Source organism: Xenopus tropicalis, chromosome 2 (genome assembly GCF_000004195.4).
Source record: "Xenopus tropicalis strain Nigerian chromosome 2, UCB_Xtro_10.0, whole genome shotgun sequence".
NCBI classification, from domain to species: Eukaryota; Metazoa; Chordata; class Amphibia; order Anura; family Pipidae; genus Xenopus; species Xenopus tropicalis.
The window spans coordinates 60,854,244-60,878,266 of NC_030678.2; the positions used below are offsets into that span (position 1 = coordinate 60,854,244).

At 39.7% G+C, this 24,023-nt stretch overlaps 1 protein-coding gene across 2 annotated transcripts in view; it reads right to left on the bottom strand.

Annotated features, from left to right (window-relative positions):
- Positions 1 to 24,023, bottom strand: part of rhoc (ras homolog family member C) — a 35,914-nt gene that overhangs the window by 8,997 nt on the left and 2,894 nt on the right. For both annotated transcript variants that reach the window (XM_012962520.3, NM_001016569.3), the window contains 1 exon segment: positions 1,021 to 1,178. In XM_012962520.3, coding sequence (XP_012817974.1) covers positions 1,021 to 1,176 — 156 coding nt within the window. In that variant the 5' untranslated portion in view covers positions 1,177 to 1,178.

A 24,023-nucleotide genomic window follows, 5' to 3' on the forward strand; every position in this document is an offset into this window, starting at 1 on the left:
ATTTGTTGGTGTAATATTTGTAGGTGCTTAATCAGATATAAAATGTTAAAGGGACAGTATACCTCCTTGTTTAACATGAAGTCAATAAATCAGGTTTGCTAAATATATTTTTGCCTATTATTAATCATGAAACACCTAATGTTTTGTTATTTCTTGAGATAAACTGGGCAAATGGGGAAAAAATAATCCCCCTGCAAAATGCATTTCTGTTTAACTGTAAGATGAAACAGTCACATCAAACAGGTAGGGTGAAGGTTGTTGCATTGCAGTCTAATTATCTGCCTTGCAAGGACCAAACATGGAGTTGCTTCAGGTTCCCTGTCTGCCCCTGCTCCATAAAAAAACCCCAAGAGAGTTTTTTTGTGATTAAGAACAATAAGCCCTATTCAATGTGCTTAAAGGGCACGTATCACCCAAAAAATTGCTTCCCTCACCAGAGGTGCAGGCTAATAGTTGGGGAAACAATAGTCTTTTTAAAAAGAAAATAGCCCCCTACAGTATTAGGCTGCTCGCACTGGGAGGGAGCTCCTGAAAAAACAAAACTAAAAACCCTCCACTATTGTTTGCCCCAATCGGAGTACGGAGAGCTCTATTAGCCCGCACCTCGGATGGGGGAAGCAAATTTAGGGTGATAGGTGCCATTTAAGCTATACAAGGGGGTACACTGCTACTTTAAATGGCAAAAAAACAAACTAACAAAACAAAAAAAAACACCTTTTCACTTTACTGGACTAGGTCATACATGTTTAGGGGCAAACAACGTATTTTAGGTTTACATTGCAAAGGGCAGCTTATGGTGTCTTGCCTCAGTGATTTTTTTTTTTAAACAGAACAAGCTAAACTTGTTTTGTGAAAAAACAAATGACAATTGCTGTCACTATGGCTTAGACAGATATTATCACGCCAAAACCCAGACATCAAAGTTTTCAGGTGTCAATTTCCTGCATTTGCAATAAATGCAGAAATGGCATTTCTCAGAAACCCCTATGTTTAGTATATTTTCACCCCCCCAAAGCTCACCTGTTTTCCATCTACTTCTATATCAGCAATGTAGTTCTCAAAGACTGTTGGTACATAGACTTCAGGGAATTGATCCTTGCTGAATACGATGAGCAAGCAGGTCTTCCCACATGCACCATCTCCAACGATCACCAGCTTTTTCCGAATTGCTGCCATTGCTGCAAAAACAAATTTTGGGGGAGGAAAAAAAAAAAAAAGTCAGACCAGACCCAAAGGAACAAAATATATTAGACAGCACAAAATTTGTAATGGTTCCACTTAACTAAATTACAGAACAACCTCAATTTTATGCCCCTGGATTTTTTCTTCTTCTGGAATTGTTATCAGTTGCGGTCCCCATTCAGACAAGCTGTATTTTTTCTTTCATGAATTGAACATTTTCACAGAATTTACAATGTTTTGCCGTGGTCCCCTGGGAAACGTACTGTATTCTTGTTATCTCAAGGTGTTACCTTCCTGTATTTACCACAGGTATTACAGTTTTGTTTAATTCTTCAAGCTCAAACCAGTTTATGGTTGTGCATCAAACATGTTCTTTGCCAATTTTCTAATTTGAGAGATCTTACTTTACTTCACAGAAGGCCTCATTTACAGATGCCCTGGATGCACAAAATCACATCCCTCTAACAAACACTTTGTGTTCGTATCATACCTGTCCCCTGCACCTTGTGCCACAGAGTAGGAGGTAAGGACATGCTCCCTTTGCCCTACTGCCTGCTGGAATTCCCTAACTTGTGCATCTTAATGACACACACATAAGATGAGAAGGGGGGGGAGGCAAGCTTGCACACACCTGCCCCAGTTCACACACCGTTCCTTGCAAACACAGGTTCTGGCGTTCCAGAACTGCACTTAGTTTACTGGTGTTGGCCTTTGAGCAGATTTCAGCGCCTATAAATAGAGCTACAGGATTGAGCACATTAAAGTGAATCCCTTCTCCTCCACATGTGTACAAAACACAGGAGAAGCAAAGCAGACAATCTGCTAAATATGCTCCTGCCCTAAAAAGTGTTTTATCGTTATATCGTTTTTATCGTTAACTATAATATCACCCCAGCTTATCAGCAAGTGCTAAACCCAATGCAATCTAAATAGTTTATCTGTAAGAAGAATAGACCACTGCTGTTTCTACAAGTACAAGCTAAACGTCTCCGAAAAAAATATCACCATTCCCTATTCTATTCCTCCCATTAAAAAGCATTAACACTTGGATCTTCCCAGCAGCCTTTGCTATATTTATACTGTGGACCAGGATAAAGATAATCAAGTTTTAAACCAGCCATGATTTCAACACATGAAACTTTCTCAAAATGTGTACCCTTTATGTTTGGGCAACGAAAGTGCCAATATTTATTGACCCATGTATTATCTCCAAGGATATTTTTACTTCAATATTGCCAGCTAAAACACAACAGCAGGAGGGTAAACTTTGTGCTGTTCCTGTGCTTGCAGAAAAAGAGCAACTCTGGCACATTAGAAAGTATTTTTAAAATGACAAGCATGTTATCTGTCTCAGGGACCCCATCTGGTGCAGTGACTTAAAAGCTTGCAGTTCACTAATTAAAAGGGGCAGTTCACCCCACAACAGACCTATCTCACTGATAAATGTAGACCTTAAACTATTTGCAAAACTCATGGCCACCAGACTAAACACAGTGCTCCCCACACTAATCCATCATGATCAGGTAGGCTTTGTACCGGGCCGACAAGCCGCAGACAATGTCCGAAAAGCGACCAATCTAATTTCCCTAGCTCACAAAATAAAATCCTCTACACTCCTACTGTCCCTGGATGCACAAAAAGCATTTAACAGACTAAACTGGAAATACATGTTCGCAGTACTAGAAAAATCGAGACTGCCCAAAACATACATAACGGGATTACAACAATTATACACAAAACCGACAGCACAAGTAACAATCATGGGAACCCACTCAGACCGAATCGAGATACGCGGGGGAACCCGACAAGGCTGCCCCATGTCTCCACTAATCTTTGCCCTCTCCTTAGAACCATTAGCCCACGCGATCAGGCAAAACCCCAACATAAAAGGATTCCAAGTTGGCCCCACAGAACACAAGATCAGCCTGTTCGCCGACTACATCCTCCTTACACTGTCCTCCCCACAAACCACACTACCAAACCTGATAGCCACCCTGGAAAAATTCCAAAACCTTACGGGATACAAAATAAACCCAACCAAATCACACGCACTCCCCCTACATATGCCAAATCCAGAACTAAAACTACTAAAGCTATTACAAGTGGGAAAAAGACACAATAACCTACCTAGGAATCAACCTAACCCCCTCCTACCAAACCCTCTATAACGCCAACTACCCCAAATTAATAGAAAAACTCAAAAAGGACCTAATCACTTGGCACTCATACCACCTCTCCTGGTTCGGTAGGATAGCCGCAGTAAAAATGACCCTACTCCCAAGAATACTATACCTATTCAGAACACTCCCAATACAATTCCCAGAACAAACAGCAACTGCCCTCCAAAAATCCATAACAAACTTCGTCTGGGAAGGTAAAAAACCCAGAATCAAAGCACCAATCATGACCAAGCCCAAATCTCTGGGGGGCCTCGGACTCCCATACATATACCGCTACTATCTAGCAAGCAGACTAGAGGCCATGATAAACGCCCACATACCCACAAGAGAGCCATGGAAAGCGATAGAAAACCAATTTACCTCACCCTTACAACTAGCACACCTGTTTTGGATACCTAAACTGTCAAGAATAACTACTACAGAATTACTACCAACATCTAAACACGCATTAGACCTTTGGGACACAATAGCACACAAATCAAAACTAAGCCCCGCCAACTCCAAACTTAAAACAATATTCAACAACAAAGAATTCATACCAGGCTGCACAGCCACAAACTTCAGGCCCTGGATAGATGCAAACCTGACCACGATAAAAGCTTTCGCACCAGAACAAAAAGTCATAACATTTCAAGAATGCACAGACAAACGCGAGATCCCAAACACTCAACTTTTCCAATACCTACAAATCAAACACTTCGTAGAAACAAAAACCAAAACGCAAACAAACCAAACACTCACTTACTTCGAAAACATATGCCACAAACAAACTCAGCCAAGGCACCTAATATCCTTACTATACCACCGACTAGCGGCAGACACAACACCCCTACAACAAACATACATGAAAAAATGGGAAGAAGACCTAGACTACACAATACCAGAAAAAACTTGGTCACATATATGGGCCACAGCCAGTAAAACCTCGATCTGCGCAACCTCAAGTGAACGAGCATATAAGATCATTTACAGATGGTACTACACTCCTACCCGCATTAGTAAACTCAAACAACCCAGAACTATCAATCTGCTTTAGGGGCTGCGGAGAACAAGGTTCATTCCTACACACATGGTGGACATGCAAAATAGCCCAGGAATTCTGGCAAAAAGTAGCAACTCTACTCTCCGAGGTCCTCCACACCACTGTTGAACCCACACCACAACTTTTCCTCTTAGGAATACAAACAAGTAACACACAACCCAAACAAACACGCAAACTGACAGCTCACATCCTAACGGCAGCAAGAACACTACTAGCAGCTAACTGGAAGCAACCTAACATATCAGGCACACCAACACTCATAACAAAAATAAACTGGATCAAAGCCATGGAATCGATCAGGAACAGACTACTGGATAAGAGCTACGAGGGGGAACTGGAGTGGCATCCGTGGGCCCAATACCTGGAGAACCAGCAGGCAGATAGCTCGGAATAGTGACCAACCTGAACCGGTAACCTCTAACTTTCCCTCTACTTCCACCCTACTCTACCCATCCCCGCAACCCATTCCCCATACCTTTACCCACCCCACTATATCACTTTCTCTTAACCAATCAACTACAGCCCACTGAAAGTGTGAAATAAACATGAAACCAAAAAGAAGAATAAGCACAAAACCAATATGTCAGCAAATTCGAAGCCTTTATTGCAAACGAGCATACAATGATGTTAGAATACAAAACAAATATGTTGATTGTACTGTTTTCTTTCTTGTGAAACTCAATAAAAATTCTCAAATTAAAAAAAAAAGGGGCAGTTCAACTTAGAATATCATGGTCTACTTCATACCAATGGTTATTTTTGAGACAATCTGAACTTAGGAACCAAATTCTGCAAGGCATAAGTGCTGGGGGCGCATCTGATTGTTGTGGGTTACTAGATGTGGGCAAACTTTTACCTTCTAGACCTTTATAACACAATAGTGCCTTGCCTCTGACCATTACTTTACAATACCTGCAAACCAACAACCTTTTCAGATTGGCTTGGACAGAGATAAAAACAGCAAGGATGCTGACACATTGTACAAGCTATCTATAATGTAATGAACTTTGTATATACAATATATCATTGGGCTCAAAGTATTGCAGATTTAAGAAGAGGCCAGCAGCAACAAGACTAATGTTACATATGTGCATACACACACACACAGCAGATTGTGGCTTGAATATGCATAGGTGCAGATGTGCTCCCATGCGGTTTTTTTTTGTATTTCTCCATATGACATTAGCCTAAAGACAACTAGAGAGCAGCTTATATTGCTAGGTAGTAACTGTAACAAAGTCATTTGTCAATGAGCCTTTGTAGTAAATATAAACTTAACAACTGCTCTGCTGTTCAGTCATTAGTACATAACACTGATGAGCTTTCATAGTAACGGGGAAATACAATATTTCTGCAGTGGAACTCACACTGAGGATATACTGTAAGAAAAGAAAAGAACCACCAAAAGCAGCAGCTACCCAAAAGGAAAATAACACCGGAGGCTATTTATAGCTAAAGGGGAAGTAACATACGCTTCCCCAAAGTCTGTCTATAAGTGACACACACAAAACTATAGGAAGCAGTACATACAATTTGTAGAGGTTTCTGGGGGCATAAGCAATGCATTTTGGCAGTCAATAACTTAGCAGATGGCAAATGGACTTCCAAAATCATCTCTTAAAGTATAGTTGACCTTTAAAATTTAGTATTATGTCAAAAGTGGTATTCAAATACAATTTGCTATTGGTATTCATTTTTTACTTTTTCTGGTTTTTCAGTTAGTTAGGGCATGGTCACATGGAGTTTTAGTAGGCTGTTTGCCCCGCAGCCGCTGCTCTCCGCCTGTAATTTTTAATCAGGAGGAGAGAACCAGATCTGCTTTACTCAACATTTCCCTGTAGCTGCACAGGCATTTACAGCTTCTACCTGCATGCAGCTACACAGAGCAGAGAATGGACAGAAAATGGCTGCTTTCTGTTTTTTAGGCTGAAGTTAAGAGATTTTTGTTATCACCAATTTTATGACCATCTATCTTCATGCCTAGCGAGAAAATCCTTACTCTTATTGTAAAGTTACAAAAAAACCAAAACAGTGGCAACTTAACTTTTTAGAACGCCCCTTATTTTACCAGAGACTTGCATTAATATGCTGTTCACTACAAAACATCTGGAATCACTGACTTTTTCAAAATAAAAGTTATTTTACAGAATATGTATGTATTTAAAATATATATGAACAACACAGTATGAATCCTGGAGGCTGTACTTTTAGAATCAGTTAGAAGAAGGGAAGCTTGGGTTCTGCTTGGAGGGAGAGTAAAGCATTCATAGAATTCCAGCCGCATTCCACCAGAAAGCCGATTAGCCTCTACTTATACCAATGCACTTAACTGATTTAAAATATTCAAAGCAAGCTCTTAGCCACAAGCTTCTTGGGTAACTCAATAACTTGACCGAGACCCACAGAGGATCACTGCCAAGTCACGCTTATGTACAAAGTGAGATTTACAGACAATTTCCTAAGCAACTATTTCTTTAGCTGTATTTTATACATGTGTAGCAGACTGTTAAAGTGATACTTGGACCACAACATTTTTAAACTCATCACCTCATCATGGGATTATTTAAATCTGCTATCATTGACTGACAATAGACGTCAGGCTTGTGCGAGTGTAGGCATAACCCAGGAAAAAAAAAAATTCAGACCATGATGTAACATCAATCTTACATAAATTAGAGTATGAATGACATCTGAATAGAAAGATAATAACAAAACTGCAATCTAATGTAAACGGATCTTTCCCTGATGTGCCCACCTTGAGGGGGGTGATAACAGCCTCCGGGCCAAACGATTGGTACACAGCAACAGGAACGCAGGCCATCAGGCCGAGAACCATATCAGCAAGCCAATGCAGTCCTTGCCCAAGCAAGATTTTTAAACCTGCCTATTGATATTGGCCACAATTCACTTCCCATCCTGCCTGTGTATGGCCATTGCCAAAAGAGCCAAAAATGGATCATAAATATTACAAATGAGAGAATCCTGTAACCCCTCCACACAAAAGACAAACAGAATTTTGTTATCTGATGCTGCTGGACTCTTTTAAATTCAGGTTTGATCAAATCAGGTGTTCTTACAAGTGCGTGTATATGTGCATGCATAATATATATAAATATATTTTTTTTTATTAAGTGTACTCTTCAGGCTACAGAGAATCCACCCAGGGGCTAATTTATATAGGTGTGTAAAATATTTTACGTTAAATAAGGCTTACCTTTCCTACTAAAAACTATTACAATATAAAAAAGCACCTAGACACCTTACCAGTCAGGAATTTTAAAACTGATTTTTTCTCTGTAATAATAAAACAGTACCTTGTAATTGATCCCAACTAAGATATAAATAATCATTATTGGATGCAAAACAATCCTATTGGGTTTAATAAATGTTTTATTGATTTTTTAGTAGACTTAAGGGGTGGAGATCCAAATTACAGAAAGACCCCTTATCCGGCATACCCTTGGTCCTGAGCTTTCTGGATAATGGGTCCTATACCTGTATAAGCTTTATCATATAAAATAAGAAATGTTTCAAGTATTTCAATTAATTTGAAATAACAACATCTGTGCCTTTCATAGAGAAAAGCTCTCTAAGGCTAATACCTATCTCAAAGTAAAAGCTAATGAAATCCATCCAAGTTTGGCCTCTTCAGAGCATCCCTTTCCAACAGTTACAAGTTTCTTCAAGAAGCAGACTGACCTTTGCTCACAATCACTAGCTATGCCAAGGAAAGTTTGCCATGATAAAAAATTCAGTTCGACAGATACACTGAGCTATTTTATTCTAAGGCAACATGCCACCAAGAAGATTTATGCATAGCATTTGGGTAGATAGGCTGTCAAAATGGTCTGAAGGGCTAAAAATTGGCAGTTTAAATCTGCCCATGTACGGTCACCTTTAAGGTGGCCATACACGTTCAGATTTTAGTCTTCTGAAGAATGTTCAAATACCAGTCGTATCTGAAACCAACATTCAGACTGAAATTGTAGGATAAAGCCTTTAAAATACAAATTGGAGGATGTTCTGAACATGAAATAGTTGGCAGACGCCAATCGTATGAAAATGACTTCCATTGTAGGTCACTCAAGGATATTGTCTGATACACATACATGCTCAGATTTTATCGTTATCAGACAAGAATTTTCTAACCTGGGCAATTAACTATATGACCGATCGCCATGGTACAGAAATTATCAGGACATTAATTTGGAGAGCACACACGGTCCAACAATGATAAAAGCTTATCATACACGATAAAATTGTATGAAACCTAGGCAATATGCTCTAAGTTTGGGCTGTCTAATGGGCTCCCCTTAATCGCTCAGTTAGTGGGTTGAGTTAAAAATATATAAACTAATAATAGGAACTCTAGGGCTTATTATAGCTACAATTCCCTAAGCCATTATGAACAATGCAGTTTAAGCCATTGTAAAATGGAAATTCTTGGATTAATGCAAATATATCCAAAATATCAAAAATTGACCTGGTTTTACATCCCTCTTGGGTACCCTCTTCATAGAGAATGTTAAACTTCAGATTCAATTCAATTAATTACAGAAAAATATTGAAGATATCTATTAAAAGGCACATGCAAAATTGAAAAGTCAAACTCATCCAAAAATAAATAAAAGGTTGTAAACTAACCAAGTTGCACAGTTGCACAGTATGAGGCAGCAACTGAAATTTATTTTACAGTGTACATTCATTATGAATCTGTAGTCAATGCCATTACAACTTACAGTGGGTATAAAAACTCTACACACCCCTGGTAAAATGTCAGGTTCCTGTGCTGTAGAAAAATGAGACAAAGATAAATCATTTCAGAACTTTTTCCACCTTTAATGTGACCTATAAAATGTACCACTCAATTGAAAAACAAACTGAAATTTTTTAGGTGGAGGGAAGAAAACAAAAAAAACAAATAAATGTGGTTGCATAAGTGTGCACACCCTCTTCTAACTGGGGATGTAGCTGTGTTCATAATTAAGCAATCACATTTAAAATCATGTTAAATAGGAGTCAGCATACACCTTCCATCATTTAAAGTGCCTCTGATTAACCCCAAATAAAGTTCAGCTGCTCTAGTTGGTCTTTCCTGACATTTTTTTAGTTGCATCCCACAGCAAAAGCCATGGTCCACAGAGAGCTTCCAAAGCATCAGAGGGATCTTATTGTTAAAAGATATCAGTCAGGAGGAGGGTACAAAAGAATTTCCAAGGCATTAGATATACCAGTGAAGACAGTCATCAAGTGGAGAAAATATGGCAGTGACATTACCAAGAACTGGACATCCCTCCAAAATTGATGAAAAGAGGAGAAGAAAACTGGTCAGGGAGGCTACCAAGAGGCCTACAGCAACATTAAAGGAGATGCAGGAATATCTAGCAAGTACTGGCTGTGTGGTACATGTCACAACAATCTCCCGTATTCTTCATATGTCTGGGCTATGGGGTAAAGTGGCAAGACGAAAGCCTTTTCTCACGAAGAAAAACATCCAAGCCAGGCTACATTTTGCAAAAACACATCTGAAATCTCCCAAAAGCATGTGGGAAAAGGTGTTATGGTCTGATAAAACCAAGGTTGAACTTTTTGGCCATAATTCCAAAAAACATATATGTTGGGCACAAAAACAATACTGCACCAAATCACCAAAACAACACCATACCCACAGTGAAGCATGGTGGTGGCAGCATCATGCTTTGGGGCTGTTTTTCTTCAGCTGGAACCGGGGCCTTAGTTAAGATAGAGGGAATTATGAACAGTTCCAAATACCAGTCAATATTGGCACAAAACCTTCAGGCTTCTGCTAGAAAGCTGAACATCTTTCAGCATGACAACGACTCAAAGCATACATCCAAATCAACAAAGGAATGGCTTCACCGGAAGAAAATTAAAGTTTTGAAATAGCCCAGCCAGAGCCCAGACCTGAATCCGATTGAAAATCTGTGGGGTGATCTGAAGAGGGGTGTGCCCAGGAGATGCCCTCACAATCTGACAGATTTGGAGTGTTTCTGCAAAGAAGAGTGGGCAAATCTTGCAAAGTCAAAATGTGCCATGCTGATTACTCATACCCAAAAAGACTGAGTGCTGTAATAAAATCAAAATGTGCTTCAACAAAGTATGTGCACACTTATGCAACCACATTTTTTTTTTTGTTTTCTTTCCTCCACCTAAAAGATTTCAGTTTGTTTTTCAATTGAGTGGTACAGCTTATAGGTCTCATTAAAGGTGGAAAAAGTTCTGAAATGATTTATCTTTGTCTCATTTTTGTACAGCACAGGAACCTGACATTTTAACAGGGGTGTGTAGACTTTTTATATCCACTGTAAGGGGCACATTTACTAATCCACGAACGTCCGAAAGCGTTTTTTTTCCATAATGATCGGTATTTTGTGATTTTTTTCGTAAATTGTTGCGACTTTTTCGTAGCATTACTACTTGCTCGTAAATTGTAGTGACTTTTTCGTAGCCGTCGTGCCGAGTACGAAAGTTTCGGATTCATTCAAGCTTCAGTATCTGGACTTTCCTTGGGCCAGGTTGGAGCAGCAGAGTGCCATTGAGTCCTATGGGAGGCTTCCAAAATCATGCAAAGTCTAAAAGGTTTGCCCGCCGTTTACGAGCGCTCAATACGAAAAAGTTGCGACAATATACGAGCAAATCGTAACGGCTACAAAAAAGTCGCGACAATTTGCGCAAGTCGTAACGGCTACGAAAAAGTCGTAACGCCGACGAAAAAAATCGCAAAAAATACGAAAAAGTCGCAAAATGTTAGTTTCCAATCCGAATTATTCCCATTCGGATTCGTGGATTAGTAAATGTAAAAAAATTCCAGTGGCTTGTGAGCAACATGTCATGCCAACATGCTCACCAACCCCTTGGATGTTGCTCCCAGTAGCCTCAAAGCAGGTGCTCATTTGTTAATTTCTGGTAAGGAGGCCAGTTTTGGTTGCATAAAAACCAAACATAATGCCAAACAGAGCCTTCTGCAAGCTGCCAATCCACATAGGGGCTATTAAGTAACTATTTATAGTTACTATTTGGCACCCCCAGGAACATTTTTTTATGCTTGTGTTGCTCCCCAACACTTTTTCCATTTAAATGTGGTTCACAAATATAAAAGGTTGGGGATCCCTGGACTACAGAGTCAAAACCATGAACCGTCCATGGAAGTTAAAAAAAATACCAGAGTGAGCTAAAACTATTGGGGGTGTTCTTAGCAATCTTTTTTGACATTTTACTGCTGCTAGTATTTGCACCTTTTAGCCTTTGTTCACACTAGCATTTGTCAACACATGGGAAGAAGTTACAGCATACTGGAAGACTGTGTTGAAAGACTCATATCTAACTAATTCAGACAAAAACGCAGTTCAACAATCCATACACCCACATAAATGGTCATATGATCTTTGTTTCATACGATTATCTGTGGGTGTATGGGGCACACTAATAGGACAGGTTTAAAAAAAATTCAATCTGCCAATGCACCAGGTTGACCAGTACATAGTGCATCAGTACATGAGGAAGTAAAGTAGCAGGGGGGGAGGGTAGGATACTGAACAAAAGTCCCAGAACCAGTTACAAACTGCACAAAAACTAAACAAAACCTTGATAAATGTATCTGGATGGCTTCAACTGACAAAGATGAAACAGAGTTGCATATCACCATTCCTTTTCCATTGCTTTTTTTCCCCAACTACAGATCAAAGTAATTAGAATGTTATGCAACGCTGCCCTGAACTGGTAAAAGTTGTGCATTTCCTTCAGAAACACTACTATAGTTTATATAAACAAGACTTCTGTGTAGCCATGGAGCAGCTACTTAAATTGCAACAGGACTAAATGGCATAGTTTACATAATAGATAATAAGCTCTGTAGAATACCATTCTATTCTACATAGCTTATGTGTTATCTGCTATGTAACCTGTGCCTTTTCACACTTTTGTACCTGTGGCTACACAGCAGCTTATCTATATAAACTAGAGCAGTCTTTATGAAGCAACACTGAACTTTTACCAGTGGTGGGAAACTTTACATAGTTTAATTACTTTAAACTTTTTGTGCTACTGTTCCCTTAAGATTTGATTTATTTCATTTGACCACCCTTCCAAAATATTATTATTTTGAGTAAAATATTTATTCCTTATGAAGTTGCAGGTTCTTTAGGACCAGATTTATTTTTTTGCATCTATACAAAAGTGAGCATGTAAAGTGCGACTTGTCAGAGTAGTCTCAGACATACCATGTAAGTAGGTAATCTCATCAGTCATAAGCATTCCTACAGATGAACTCCGATCTGACATTTCAGACTGCACTTTGTCCACTGCAGGATGTTCAAAGGGATATGTTTGGCACTATTGCACAACAGAGTGCATGTGTCTTAAATTGGCTGAAATTATGTTGCAGGGAAGTTGAGAATGACACTGCTAGGAGGATTTAAACACAAATTCTTGGGGGCACAGTGCTAGGACATCTGAATAGAGCTATTCATACATTTTTTCCTTTGATAAATCGTCTGTTCACACATTGAAAAGTATTTTCCTTAGTGTTGGGTTGCAAGCTTCCACATCAAGAAAGGAACATAACTATACATCTCCCTGCTTAACAGAAAGGACATTACATTCCAAAACACACAAAGGCAGGCTAACTTGCTTCTGATAAAATTGACCCCAGCATGCAAATGTGATAGGAAATTTAGATTTTAAGCTCCAGAGCCAGATGTGGATAAGGAACATCCTCTATAGGCACTAGTACAGTGATTTATGGCTTCACTGTTGAGATATTATGGAGGTTAGCTGGAGGCACAATGAAGCATCTGTGAAAGGTAAGATTGAATAAGAAAATCCTGCATATGTATCCTTAGCAACAAGCAACATTCCACATAGGTCTGTGCCCTGCTTTTGACCGAACACTGCTCTGGGCACTCTTTACAAGCATGCTCAGAAGTGTCACATGTGAGGTTAAGCCTTGTCAAGTTTCAATAATCAAGCTGTCAGTAAGGATGCCTTGCAGTAGAAAACAGATACACACAGACTATAAATATGGAAAGAGGATCCTCAGGATTTTTCATAGTCATACTACTTGCCCATTCTCATCTCACACACACATTTTATTACTATACAGGTATGGAACCTATTATGCAGAATACTTGGGACCTGGAGTTTTCCAGATAAGGGATCTTTCTGTAATTTGGATCTCCATACTTTAAGTCTGCTAAAAAATTAAACATGAGATAAACCCAATAGGATTGTTTTGCCTTCAAAGAGGATTCATTATATATTAGCGTTGATAAAGTAGTGTTTTATTATTACAGAGAAAAAGGATCATTTAAAAAAAAAAAAAACAGGTTTGAGGTTTGAAAATAGAGTCTATAGAACAGGGGTAGGGAACCTATGGCTCGTGAGCCAGATGTGGCTCTTTTGATGGCTGCATCTGGCTCGCTGCCAAATCTTTAATAAAAAAAAATAATGGGGGCGTGGCCTGCGCTCGGCGGATAGAAGACGTGTTTTAAGCCCTCTATCTGCCGAGCGCAGGCCATGCCCTCCTCTGCATCTCATCTGCATCCGGCATCCTTGGCACCCCCCCCCCTACCTTGCCCTGCAGCATCCGCGGCCAAACATACTGTATGGCTCTCACGGAATTACATTTTAAAATATGTGGTCTTCATGGCTCACTCAGCCAAAAAGGTTCCCGAACTCTGCTATAGAAGATGCCCATTCTGTAGTTCTGAGCTTTCCGGATAACTGGTTTCCAGGTAACTGATCCCATGCCTGTATTACATGTTGCCAGCTGGTAACAGAAAATCTGAAAGGAGGACCTACTTCAGAGAGAGTAAAAAACCTGCTTTCCATTTTGTTTAAAACAACTTGATACACCCTTCAGTGTCTGCTCTGTGGGTTAAGTGCACTGGCAGGCACTGCCTCAGCCTGCATGCACAGATACACAAAGCAGATTTTGGCACAAAAATGTAAAGGTATTAATTTGGGTACCTTCTCCCATGAGCAGACAAAAAGCCTAGTGTGATATTAGCCTAGACTAGAAATACCCAAATGTAAACATCATCCAACTCAAGTATGAAACCCATAAAGGAACCCATAGTAGACATTTAAAGAAAGAACCTGGTTCTTAAATAGTTTGCATTTCATACTGTCCTTTTAAAAATGTAATGATTTCTTTGTGAGTTACAATTGCCAACTTTGACCCTGGCAAAAAACAAACAAGAGGGCGGGGCGATGAAATCAGGCGCATACCAGTGACTCATGACTTTTTGGGGTGTCATTTTGCCTTGTGGGGGCCCGTGACATCAGGTGGTTATTGGCCAGATTACAGGCAGATGGACAGACAAGTCTAGTTCAAGATTTGTTCAAGGTTTGTTTTCTGGTTGATGCTGATAATTCCCACTGCTCATGGGTCTTGGTTGCAGAATGTATCAGCAATTTGCAATGCACTGACAGCATGCAAAGTTCTGTCTTTTACTGCATTATTTCCTGTCAGGTGATGAACACACAGATCATCACAAAATGGTGGCTCAAGGGAAAAGATGTAAAAGGGAAATATTTATATATTCCAGTTTGGTAAGATTATTTAACAGGTCACTTATTATGATGTTAAATATCAGATGGCCAAGTACAGATAGGACCATCATATCAGATGGTCTGAGAGCACAGTTTTTTCTTTAAGTTGCATAAGCATACTTAGAAACCACTTAAGATGTCAAAACAAAACCTATTAGTAAAAACAAAATCAACAATTATAATTCATTATAATAAAATTCTGTTCTTCCGTTTAGTAAATAAATACAGTACATAAATTGCCATACTAGTTCTAACTCTAAAAAGCCCGACCTTAAAGAATAAGTAAACCTTTTTTTTCTATGAGTAAAATTACTCTAAAAAGCCTCCAGAATTACCTACCTTTCTCTCGCATTCTCTCTGACCGTGTTCCTCAGTCAGAAGGTATTTTTTTTCTTTGCTTCCTTGTGCAGAGTAAAGGTTTACTTATTCTTTAATTATGAGTTCAGGTGGGCTGTATTGGCAACAAAACAGGGTCTCTTTATGCCTCATTAAAACATTAACTAGTAAAAAAAATGGACATATATTCACTCTTACTGCAGCCTACCCAGACAGGAGAATAGCATGGTGTTTTGATTTCCCATTTTGACATCTATAAATCAGTAACCTGCTATCCAGAAAGCCCTAATATAGAGCAGTAATTTTTCGTATTATGATAGCCTTTTCTCCGAAATAGCAAGACAGTATCTTCCATTTAATGTTAATTAAACATAAATCCATGTTAATGGCAAAATAATCCTATAGGTTTTTTTCTATGTTTAACTGTTTAGTAGCCTCAATGGATGGTACACCACAGAATGGAAAGACCACTTTTCCTGAAAACCCCTAGGGCAATCCAACTATAGACCCTTTATCTGTAACACTATGATACTGTATGTCAGGGGGCTCAAACTCAATTTACCTGGGGGCCGCAGGACGCAAAGTCAGGATGAGGCTGGGCCGCATAAGAGATTTCACAAAAAATTGGCTTTCAAGGGATAATGCAAGGCACGGCGGGCGGGAGCTGCTGATTGCGGAAATGACGTTATGCCATCATAACAGTTATTATGGGAAGACGTTCTGTGTGCACAATTAGCTGCTAAGGAGCTAATTGTGCACACAGAACGTCTTCCCATAATAACTGTTATGATGGCATAACGTCATTTCCGCAATCAGCAGCTCCCGCCCGCCGTGCCTTGCATTATCCCTTGAATCGCAATAAAAATCGCGATCCATTCATTGCTTTTGAGAAGGCGTTGGTGCGGGCCACAAAATACTGTACCGAGGGCCGCAAATGGCCCGCGGGCCGCAAGTTTGAGACCCCTGCTGTATGTAATACCAGAGGCATATCCAGTAATCCACAGACAGTGTACCTGTACACTCCCCAGTCATTATATTTACTTACTTAAAACACTGTGCTGGTGCTCCTGTTACCAGAAAACTGCACCAGGCCAGGGTACTACTGAGGCATTACAGAGTGATCGTTGTCTTTTATTCTTCAAATGACTAAGGGCCGATCCATGTGCAGTAGTGATTAAGCCAGCTTTCTGCTTAAAGTTCTGCTTTTTACTCCACTCCAATTCTTCTCGGAGAAGAAGCAGGAAAAAGAAGATTGCTCCATGACACTTGCTCAAAAATACCCTGGCCTGGTGCAGCTTTCCGCTAAAAGAACTGGCCCTGGGTATCAGGTAGATGTTTATAATCACTGGGGGTGGCTAAAAAAGGGCAAAAAATGTTTCTGGATAGTTCCAACATCCACAATGTTTTCCCCTAAACAGTTCATATTTATATTTTACAGACAGGGCCACCATCGGAAACTTTGGGGGCCCGCACAAGTTATTTATATGCCCCCCCCTCCCTCCCCACGAACACAGTACCAAAATTTTGGCCACATCCCTTGTGTGTGCAATATAAACAGCTGATGTTACTCTATAATAAGCCCATCATATAAAGAGTTCCATTGATTACTGTGCTTATAATTCAGTGATCTTGCTGTGAGGCCCAATAACTAGTCAGAAGTAGTTCATAAAAACAGTAAAAATTATTAATGTGCTAATAAGTCGGAATTTTAATTGGGGGTCAGTGGAGTTTACACATAATTACATAAGTTTCTTTGGAAGTAACAGATCCCAATATAAACAGTTGATGACCCGTAGGTGGGGATATCGGGTGAAGATCCGCTCGCTTGGAAACATCGCCAAGCTAGCGGATCTGCCCGTGTATGGCCAGCTTTAACAGCTCTGTTAATGACATTAGTCACACCCCAATACAGCTTGCAATCTAGTTTCACTAGTCTCATATTTACACACCATGGTTCCTTTTTTTTATGGAACATGGATTTTCTAATACGCTGAGAGCATTGGAGGTTTAATAAGATTTGAACATTGAAGGTGAAAACCAGTTTATTTTTCTGTATGATTTTGGAATGTGGGAGGAAAACAAGAGTACCTAAGTACCGAGAAAATACACCATATACAACACCCACATATGAAAATGGACAAGCTTTTATTGTACTAGTCTGGCAAAAACTTGATCTTGCAAGTTTAATGCCCAAATTAAATGGTCTAGAAAAAAGAGCTATTATGTTGTTATGGAAACTTCAGGAGCTAGGCAGCTCATTTGATCACTTGATAGATATGACTAACCATTTTGGAGTTGTGAATTGTATTTTTAGCTGCTTGACAATTCTAGGTGTCAGCTTAGCAACACGTATAAAGGAAGCCCCATTACAGGTATTGCAAATTCAAGGACAGCAAAATGCAGGAACAAACAGTACATAATTAAGAATGTGTTTTGTTTAGTATATTACAAAGCAAAGCAATGGTTGGATAGTTTTATGGATACTAAATATATATTAGTATATGACTCGCCTCACCCTGCTTCATATAAAATCCAAACAACCCATACACAGCAAAACACTTACATTGGACATAATGGAAGGTTCCACGGGCATAACCTTTTTCTGGGTTAAGTGTAGTGTTTATAAAACAAAGGGTAAGCAAGTAGTTCACCAGAAAACTCTGGTAAACTGTACAATGTCAACTTCTGCCCTTGTGGACTTTGATTATCTGCCTTATTACACTTTCATAAATATGCCCCATACAGAATGATTAATAGATTTTTTTGGTGACTTTACATTATCTCCCTGTGGATATTTTTATTAGAGCACAACAAAAAATGTCAAACAATGGTCAATAAGTGTAATAAACCATTATCGTAAAAATTATTTTGAATTTATAAACTATTGCAATTTTAACAAAATGATAGTCCATCATGAAGAAATTTGTGTTTCACATGCACTCTGAATACACAATCAGTTTCACCTATTTGTCACTTGATAATCTTAAGAAGACTGTTACCTGTAAATGTTGCCCATACACCTTCAGATCCGCTCGCTTGGCGACATCCAACGGGTGGGCGATATCGGGAGAATCCAGGCTAATTCGAACGTTTGGCCCCAGGGTATAGGAAAAGTCGGTCCGGGGACCACATCAACGAGTCGATGTGGTCCCCGATCCGACTAGATTTTTTAACCTGCACGATCAAAATCTGGCCGGTTTCAGGCCAGATATCGGTCAGGCAGGCCCATCTGTAATGCCCATACACGGCCCGATTAGCTGCCGAATCAGTCTAAGGGACAGATATCGGCAGCTAGAATCAGCCCGTGTCCTCTTAAAGGATATGTAAACAGAATGTATGCTGAATATGGGTCTGTGTGTATATGCTGTTTGCAAATATAAATATAACTGATTATGTATCAGAGGAAAAATGGCCACCGGGTGAAAGCTGCTATTTGCTGGTGCTGGCAAGCGGAGGGGATATATGCAGTACAAATTATGCCATTTGGGTGGGGGAGAAGTGACCAACTGATATATATTGTAGGCAAATGTAGGCTTTAAATGCTTATTTCCATAAGATCGTAAGGAGTTTGTCACAAGGTTGGTTCTGACCACCTTAGTCCTCTTATGGAGAAAGGCTGTGGTTAAAATATCTTTTATCTCCTGAAGCGACTTTCTGTCAAATAAATGGAAAGCATGGTGCCTATGGCAGACACTGGTGTTGTCAGGCAGGTATTGTTAGGGAATGTGAAGTGAGAATCCCCAAACTACCTCATTTATTTTCTCAACAAACAAACAGCGTTATCAAGCCCTAAGCATAGCATGGGTGTAGCTGTATCTGTTACCTCATATATACTGATAAGAGAAACACATCAGTAGATTTACAAGGTCTCTATGATAGATTAGTACAAGGATGGTACTGGAACTTGATTTGTTTGTACCTTAAGGACATTTCCTATAAATGAATACACCTGTGAATGGTCTCCAGGTTCCAAACATATCCACTGGAATGTAAGGGCTGTGGCACACGCTAAGATTAGTCGCCCGCGACAAATCTCCCTTGTTGCGGGCGACTAATCTCCCCGAAATACCATCCCACCGGCGAGAATGTAAATCGCCGGAGGGATGGCATACGCAGCGCCGCGATTCTGGGGAAATCGCGGAAGTTGCCTTGAAAGGAAACTTCCGTGATTTCGGGGACTAGTCTCCCCGTCTGCCACAGCCCTTAATGGAGAACAGTTGGAAGAAATAAGTTTTATTTACTCTTTAAAGTTTAGCTTTTCGCTCTACTGTACATACACATCCACAAAGAAGCAAAAGAAAAATGCTGAGCACCTGCCCAGGGAATAAGGTTAAGTGATTACCACTTTCCTTCTCCTTCAAGTAGTATCAGAAGACAATTTACATATGTTTTGGTATTTTTGAAAGATAAGCATTTAGTCAGACTGTAAGAAAAATCCAGTCTCTTTCTGGTCTGGGCCAGTGACCCTAGCAACTAGAACTGAATTTTAAACTGCTGGCTAAAAAAGGTCAGAAAAAAACCCAATAATTGCACACGCAGGCAAAAATCAACTCAGTTAGTTTTAAGTTTGAGTACCACCTTTTCCACAGAGTTAGCTAAACCAAAGATTAATTTCGATTAGTCGCCAGAGATAAATCTCTGCTACCACAGGCGGCTAATCTTTGCAATGAAACTTTGGGAGACTTACCGATGTGTATGCCTTCCCACTGGAGATTCACATTATTGCAAGTAAGAAGGCATTTGGGGGAGATTAATCTGCCGTGGTAGCAGAAATTTATTACAGGCAACTAGTCTCCCTGTGGAATACCAGCTTAACGTTGTATGGCCCCCCTTTTGGTAGCTTCCATCTTGCTTTCTTTCTGGTGTTGCCCTATTAAGAGTGTGAATTTCCTGTTGGCACCCCATGTATTATGTATGATAAACCTTGACTTCATCATCAAAAATTTAAACTGCCACTGCACGGGGCTCTGGCTTGACTAGCATGCATAAACAACTTAAATTATACATTGCTTACAGTGTTATGGGGTTATATACATGAAGTACATAAACCAAATTAAAGTAATGCTGGCCTCATCTTTTATGCACAGAAACAAATGCTTTGAAATACTGTCCATGAATATAATTTAATCATTGCTATTTGCTGTCACAATATTTAAATCACAGCATTCTATTTACATAAGGCTTAGAAAAAGGTTTCCAATTAAAACACACCGTTTTGTAACAAAATATTTATGCTACCTGCAACAAATTCCTGTTAATGTGTCAGATTCCATACTGCATGAAAAGGCTAAAATCAGCATGACATATTATAAAAGGTATGAGAAGACAAATAGGCTCTTTTACCAAGCTACAAATGTCAGCATTGTCAGTCGACTAAACAAAAACGAGCGTTTCTCAGCTGGTGGAGAAGTTCTGAATCCAGTCTTGCCTCCTCTGGAGTTTATTAGGGTGGGGACACGGATGTTTTTGGGAACTTCTCTGCCAGCCGAAATACACCTGCTGTTGAAATGAAGGTCGTCAATCTCATAAAGGATTGTGACAAAAAAACCAGCATGGCATTAGTCTACGCACTGCACTACACTTTCTACTGCAGTGTGTTATAATTCCCCTTTTTACAAAATTCCCCAGTTGTCTGTATAAAAGAACGACATGAGTTCTGCCAGTCTGAATAAAGGTGTTTAATTTGGAATGCCCTGGTTGGCAAAAGACACAATTCTTAGGATGCCAAACTAATTTTCAACCTCTTCTCAGGAGGATTAATACTTATACTGAATTTTCTTCTTCACCAGGCAGCATAGGGCAGGCAGAGTATGGCACACACAGGCAGGGTAGGGCAGGCAGAGTATGTACCATACTCTGTTTGTCCTATGTTGCCCATGTGTGCCATACTCTGCCTGCCCTACCCTGCCTGTGCCATACTCTATCTGCCCTATGCTGCCTGTGTGTGCCATACTCTACCTGCCCTAGGCTGCCTGTGTGTGCCATACTCTACCTGCCCTATGCTGCCTGTGTGTGCCATACTCTGCCTGCCCTATGCTGCCTGTGGAGTTTGTTAGCATTTGAAAATAGTCATTATATGGTCCCTAAGATGTGTAATTATGTGCTGGGGGTTGCTGTGCTATCCACAGGGGAAGAGGAGACATAGGGATTTAAGGTTGTGTCTTAATGTGCCATAATATAATTCTTTCACATATGAATGAAGGGTGATATCCCTACAGTGAGCACCAACCATTTGGGGTTTTGCTGCGCTACCACCATTAATGTGGGTATAGTCTTAAAAACTCTTGTGATAACATGGGTGTGGTTTTAAGTGGGTGTGGTTTAAAAAGGGGGAGTGGTCAAACTGGCTTTCAATATCGGCCCTCTGCCGCTTGGGCAGAAAAATTCCGGCCCTCGGTACCAAAGAAGTTGGACAGCGCTGAAATAGGCTCAATAGGGTGAAAGTAGAAACTACAAAAATGTTTACCTTTGTATGGATCAGATTTCACATGCTAAATCATCCAGGTAAACTTTCAACAAATAGATACTGATGTCAGGTTATAATACGAAAATAAAAAGGTTATCCATTTCCCCAATATATATGTCTAATTGGAATATTAGGATATGCATGAATGTCTGGATATTATATAAAACAGACAATAGTGCAAAACATATATCATGAAACATATCAACTTTTGCACAAAAGGCTAAAGAACTTACAATTCATGAAACAACAATTCTAATTAGTAGTAAGAAGTACTATGTGTGGATCCACAAGAGGGGGGTAGGGACAACAACCTGACCGAGTAGGGCACTTTTCCTGCCTATGTGAAAGGGACACACATAAAAGCTTATTTGATCACACCCTAGCACAAAAATGCCAGCTCTCCCAAATTTATCTCCATTTCTTGGCCACAAGTCTCCCAGTCACCTTCAGTGGTTCACCATAATTTTGCCTGTGTTTAAGAAATTAACACCACCACCACCGTAAAAAATTCTGGAAATGCTCCTTCATTAGCAGTCCAGAGTAGCAGTCCAGACTTCCATACAGCTTTTGAGGCATGACTGGGGTATGGCCAGTCTATAATCAGACGTGGCCAACCGCTCCCTTATTTTATTGGATTTTTTGTTTGTTTGTTTTTTTGCACCTTCACCCCACAACCAGTCATATGCAAAATACATGAAATGTAATCGTCAGTTGGTGTCAATATTTGTCTCTGTGAAAGCCACTTCCGAATGTTATAATATACTACAAATATATACATGTATTCTTTACTTGCAAAGAATAAGAACATTAAGCTTAGCATCTGCTCACAGTCTCATTTGACAGGGTTCCAGGGGCACAGGGATCCAAGTGATGTGCCCAGATCTGTCTCAGCCCTGTGCTTTGGCCCACTCTCTAGAGATGAGTAAGTGCCAGATGGATAAGATACAGAAACAAAACACAGAAAGATTTTATGGTGGGATGAAGCATCCGACTGCCAGTGATGTTTATCTTTATCCCACTACCTTTGTAGAGCATATATACATTTGTATAAAAAACAAAATGTGCAGGAAGTATGAGAGTTTGGGAGGAATTATTTGCTTGTTAAACAAGCTCACACACATCACCAGTAACAAAGAGAACTAAAGTTACCAATGACTGTAAGAAGCCATTCATGCCTTCGTCCAGGCATGCAGACCCAGCAGTAGCACTGTAGCATGCACGCAAGGGTGTGTACACTGCTGGGGAAATGTAGAAAATGCACGTCTTGCTAAACTAGAACTGCACCATTAGATAGGTTAAACCAGCGTATATAAGAAGAGGGTTGCCAGCACATGGGATGAAACTTAGAACTAATACAAGACTGATAGTGTCAGTTATAATGGATAGTTTTGTAGATTGTAAGCTCTTTTGGGCAGGGCCCTCTTCACCTCTTGTATCGGTTATTGATTGCTTTATATGTTACTCTGTATGTCCAATGTATGAAACCCACTTATTGTACAGCGCTGCGGAATATGTTGGCGCTTTATAAATAAATGTTAATGTAATGTAATGTAATAGTTCTTGTGCAGCAATGCATGAAGTGCAAATGGTACTTCCTTGAACGCATGTAAAGTTTACTTATTCATTGAGCCATTGAAAAAATCAGTTTGCAGAAGTGCTACAGTCTAATAGAAATGGCTATTCTTTTCTATGTGCACATGGACATTAGGATAAAATGCAGTATGTGTTTGAGCAGGAATGGACCTTGCAAACACCAGTGTAAAACACTGCACAATATCCATAACATATTGAATAAAGTACCACCTTTTGTAAAATAAGGATATTTTAAGTCATGGAAATGTTGCATGACCATATAAAAGCACAAGGCTGAAGGCCAAGTGCTTTTATTCAGGCCACAGATCTCCAAGATGACTTCTTATATCATAATATTTTTCAACAGTCATGAGACAGAAAGAGCATCGAGAAGCACCATTTATCAGGATGTAACTTACAGGATAAGTTACATCCTGAAGTTAACCTGTTAAGATCTACATTATGCTTAATGTGACATGTTGTATCGAAAACAAAAAAAGGGAGCACAGTCAAATACATACAAACAATGGCACACCCCTTAAAATGCGTAATTTTAATTTTCAACACCCTGTACAAAAATCTGATGTTTTGGTGCTCCCTAGTTCTCTAGGATGTTAAAACATTTAATGGTATTAAAGTCTTTAAGTGCACTCATTGAAAAAATGCCTGGGTG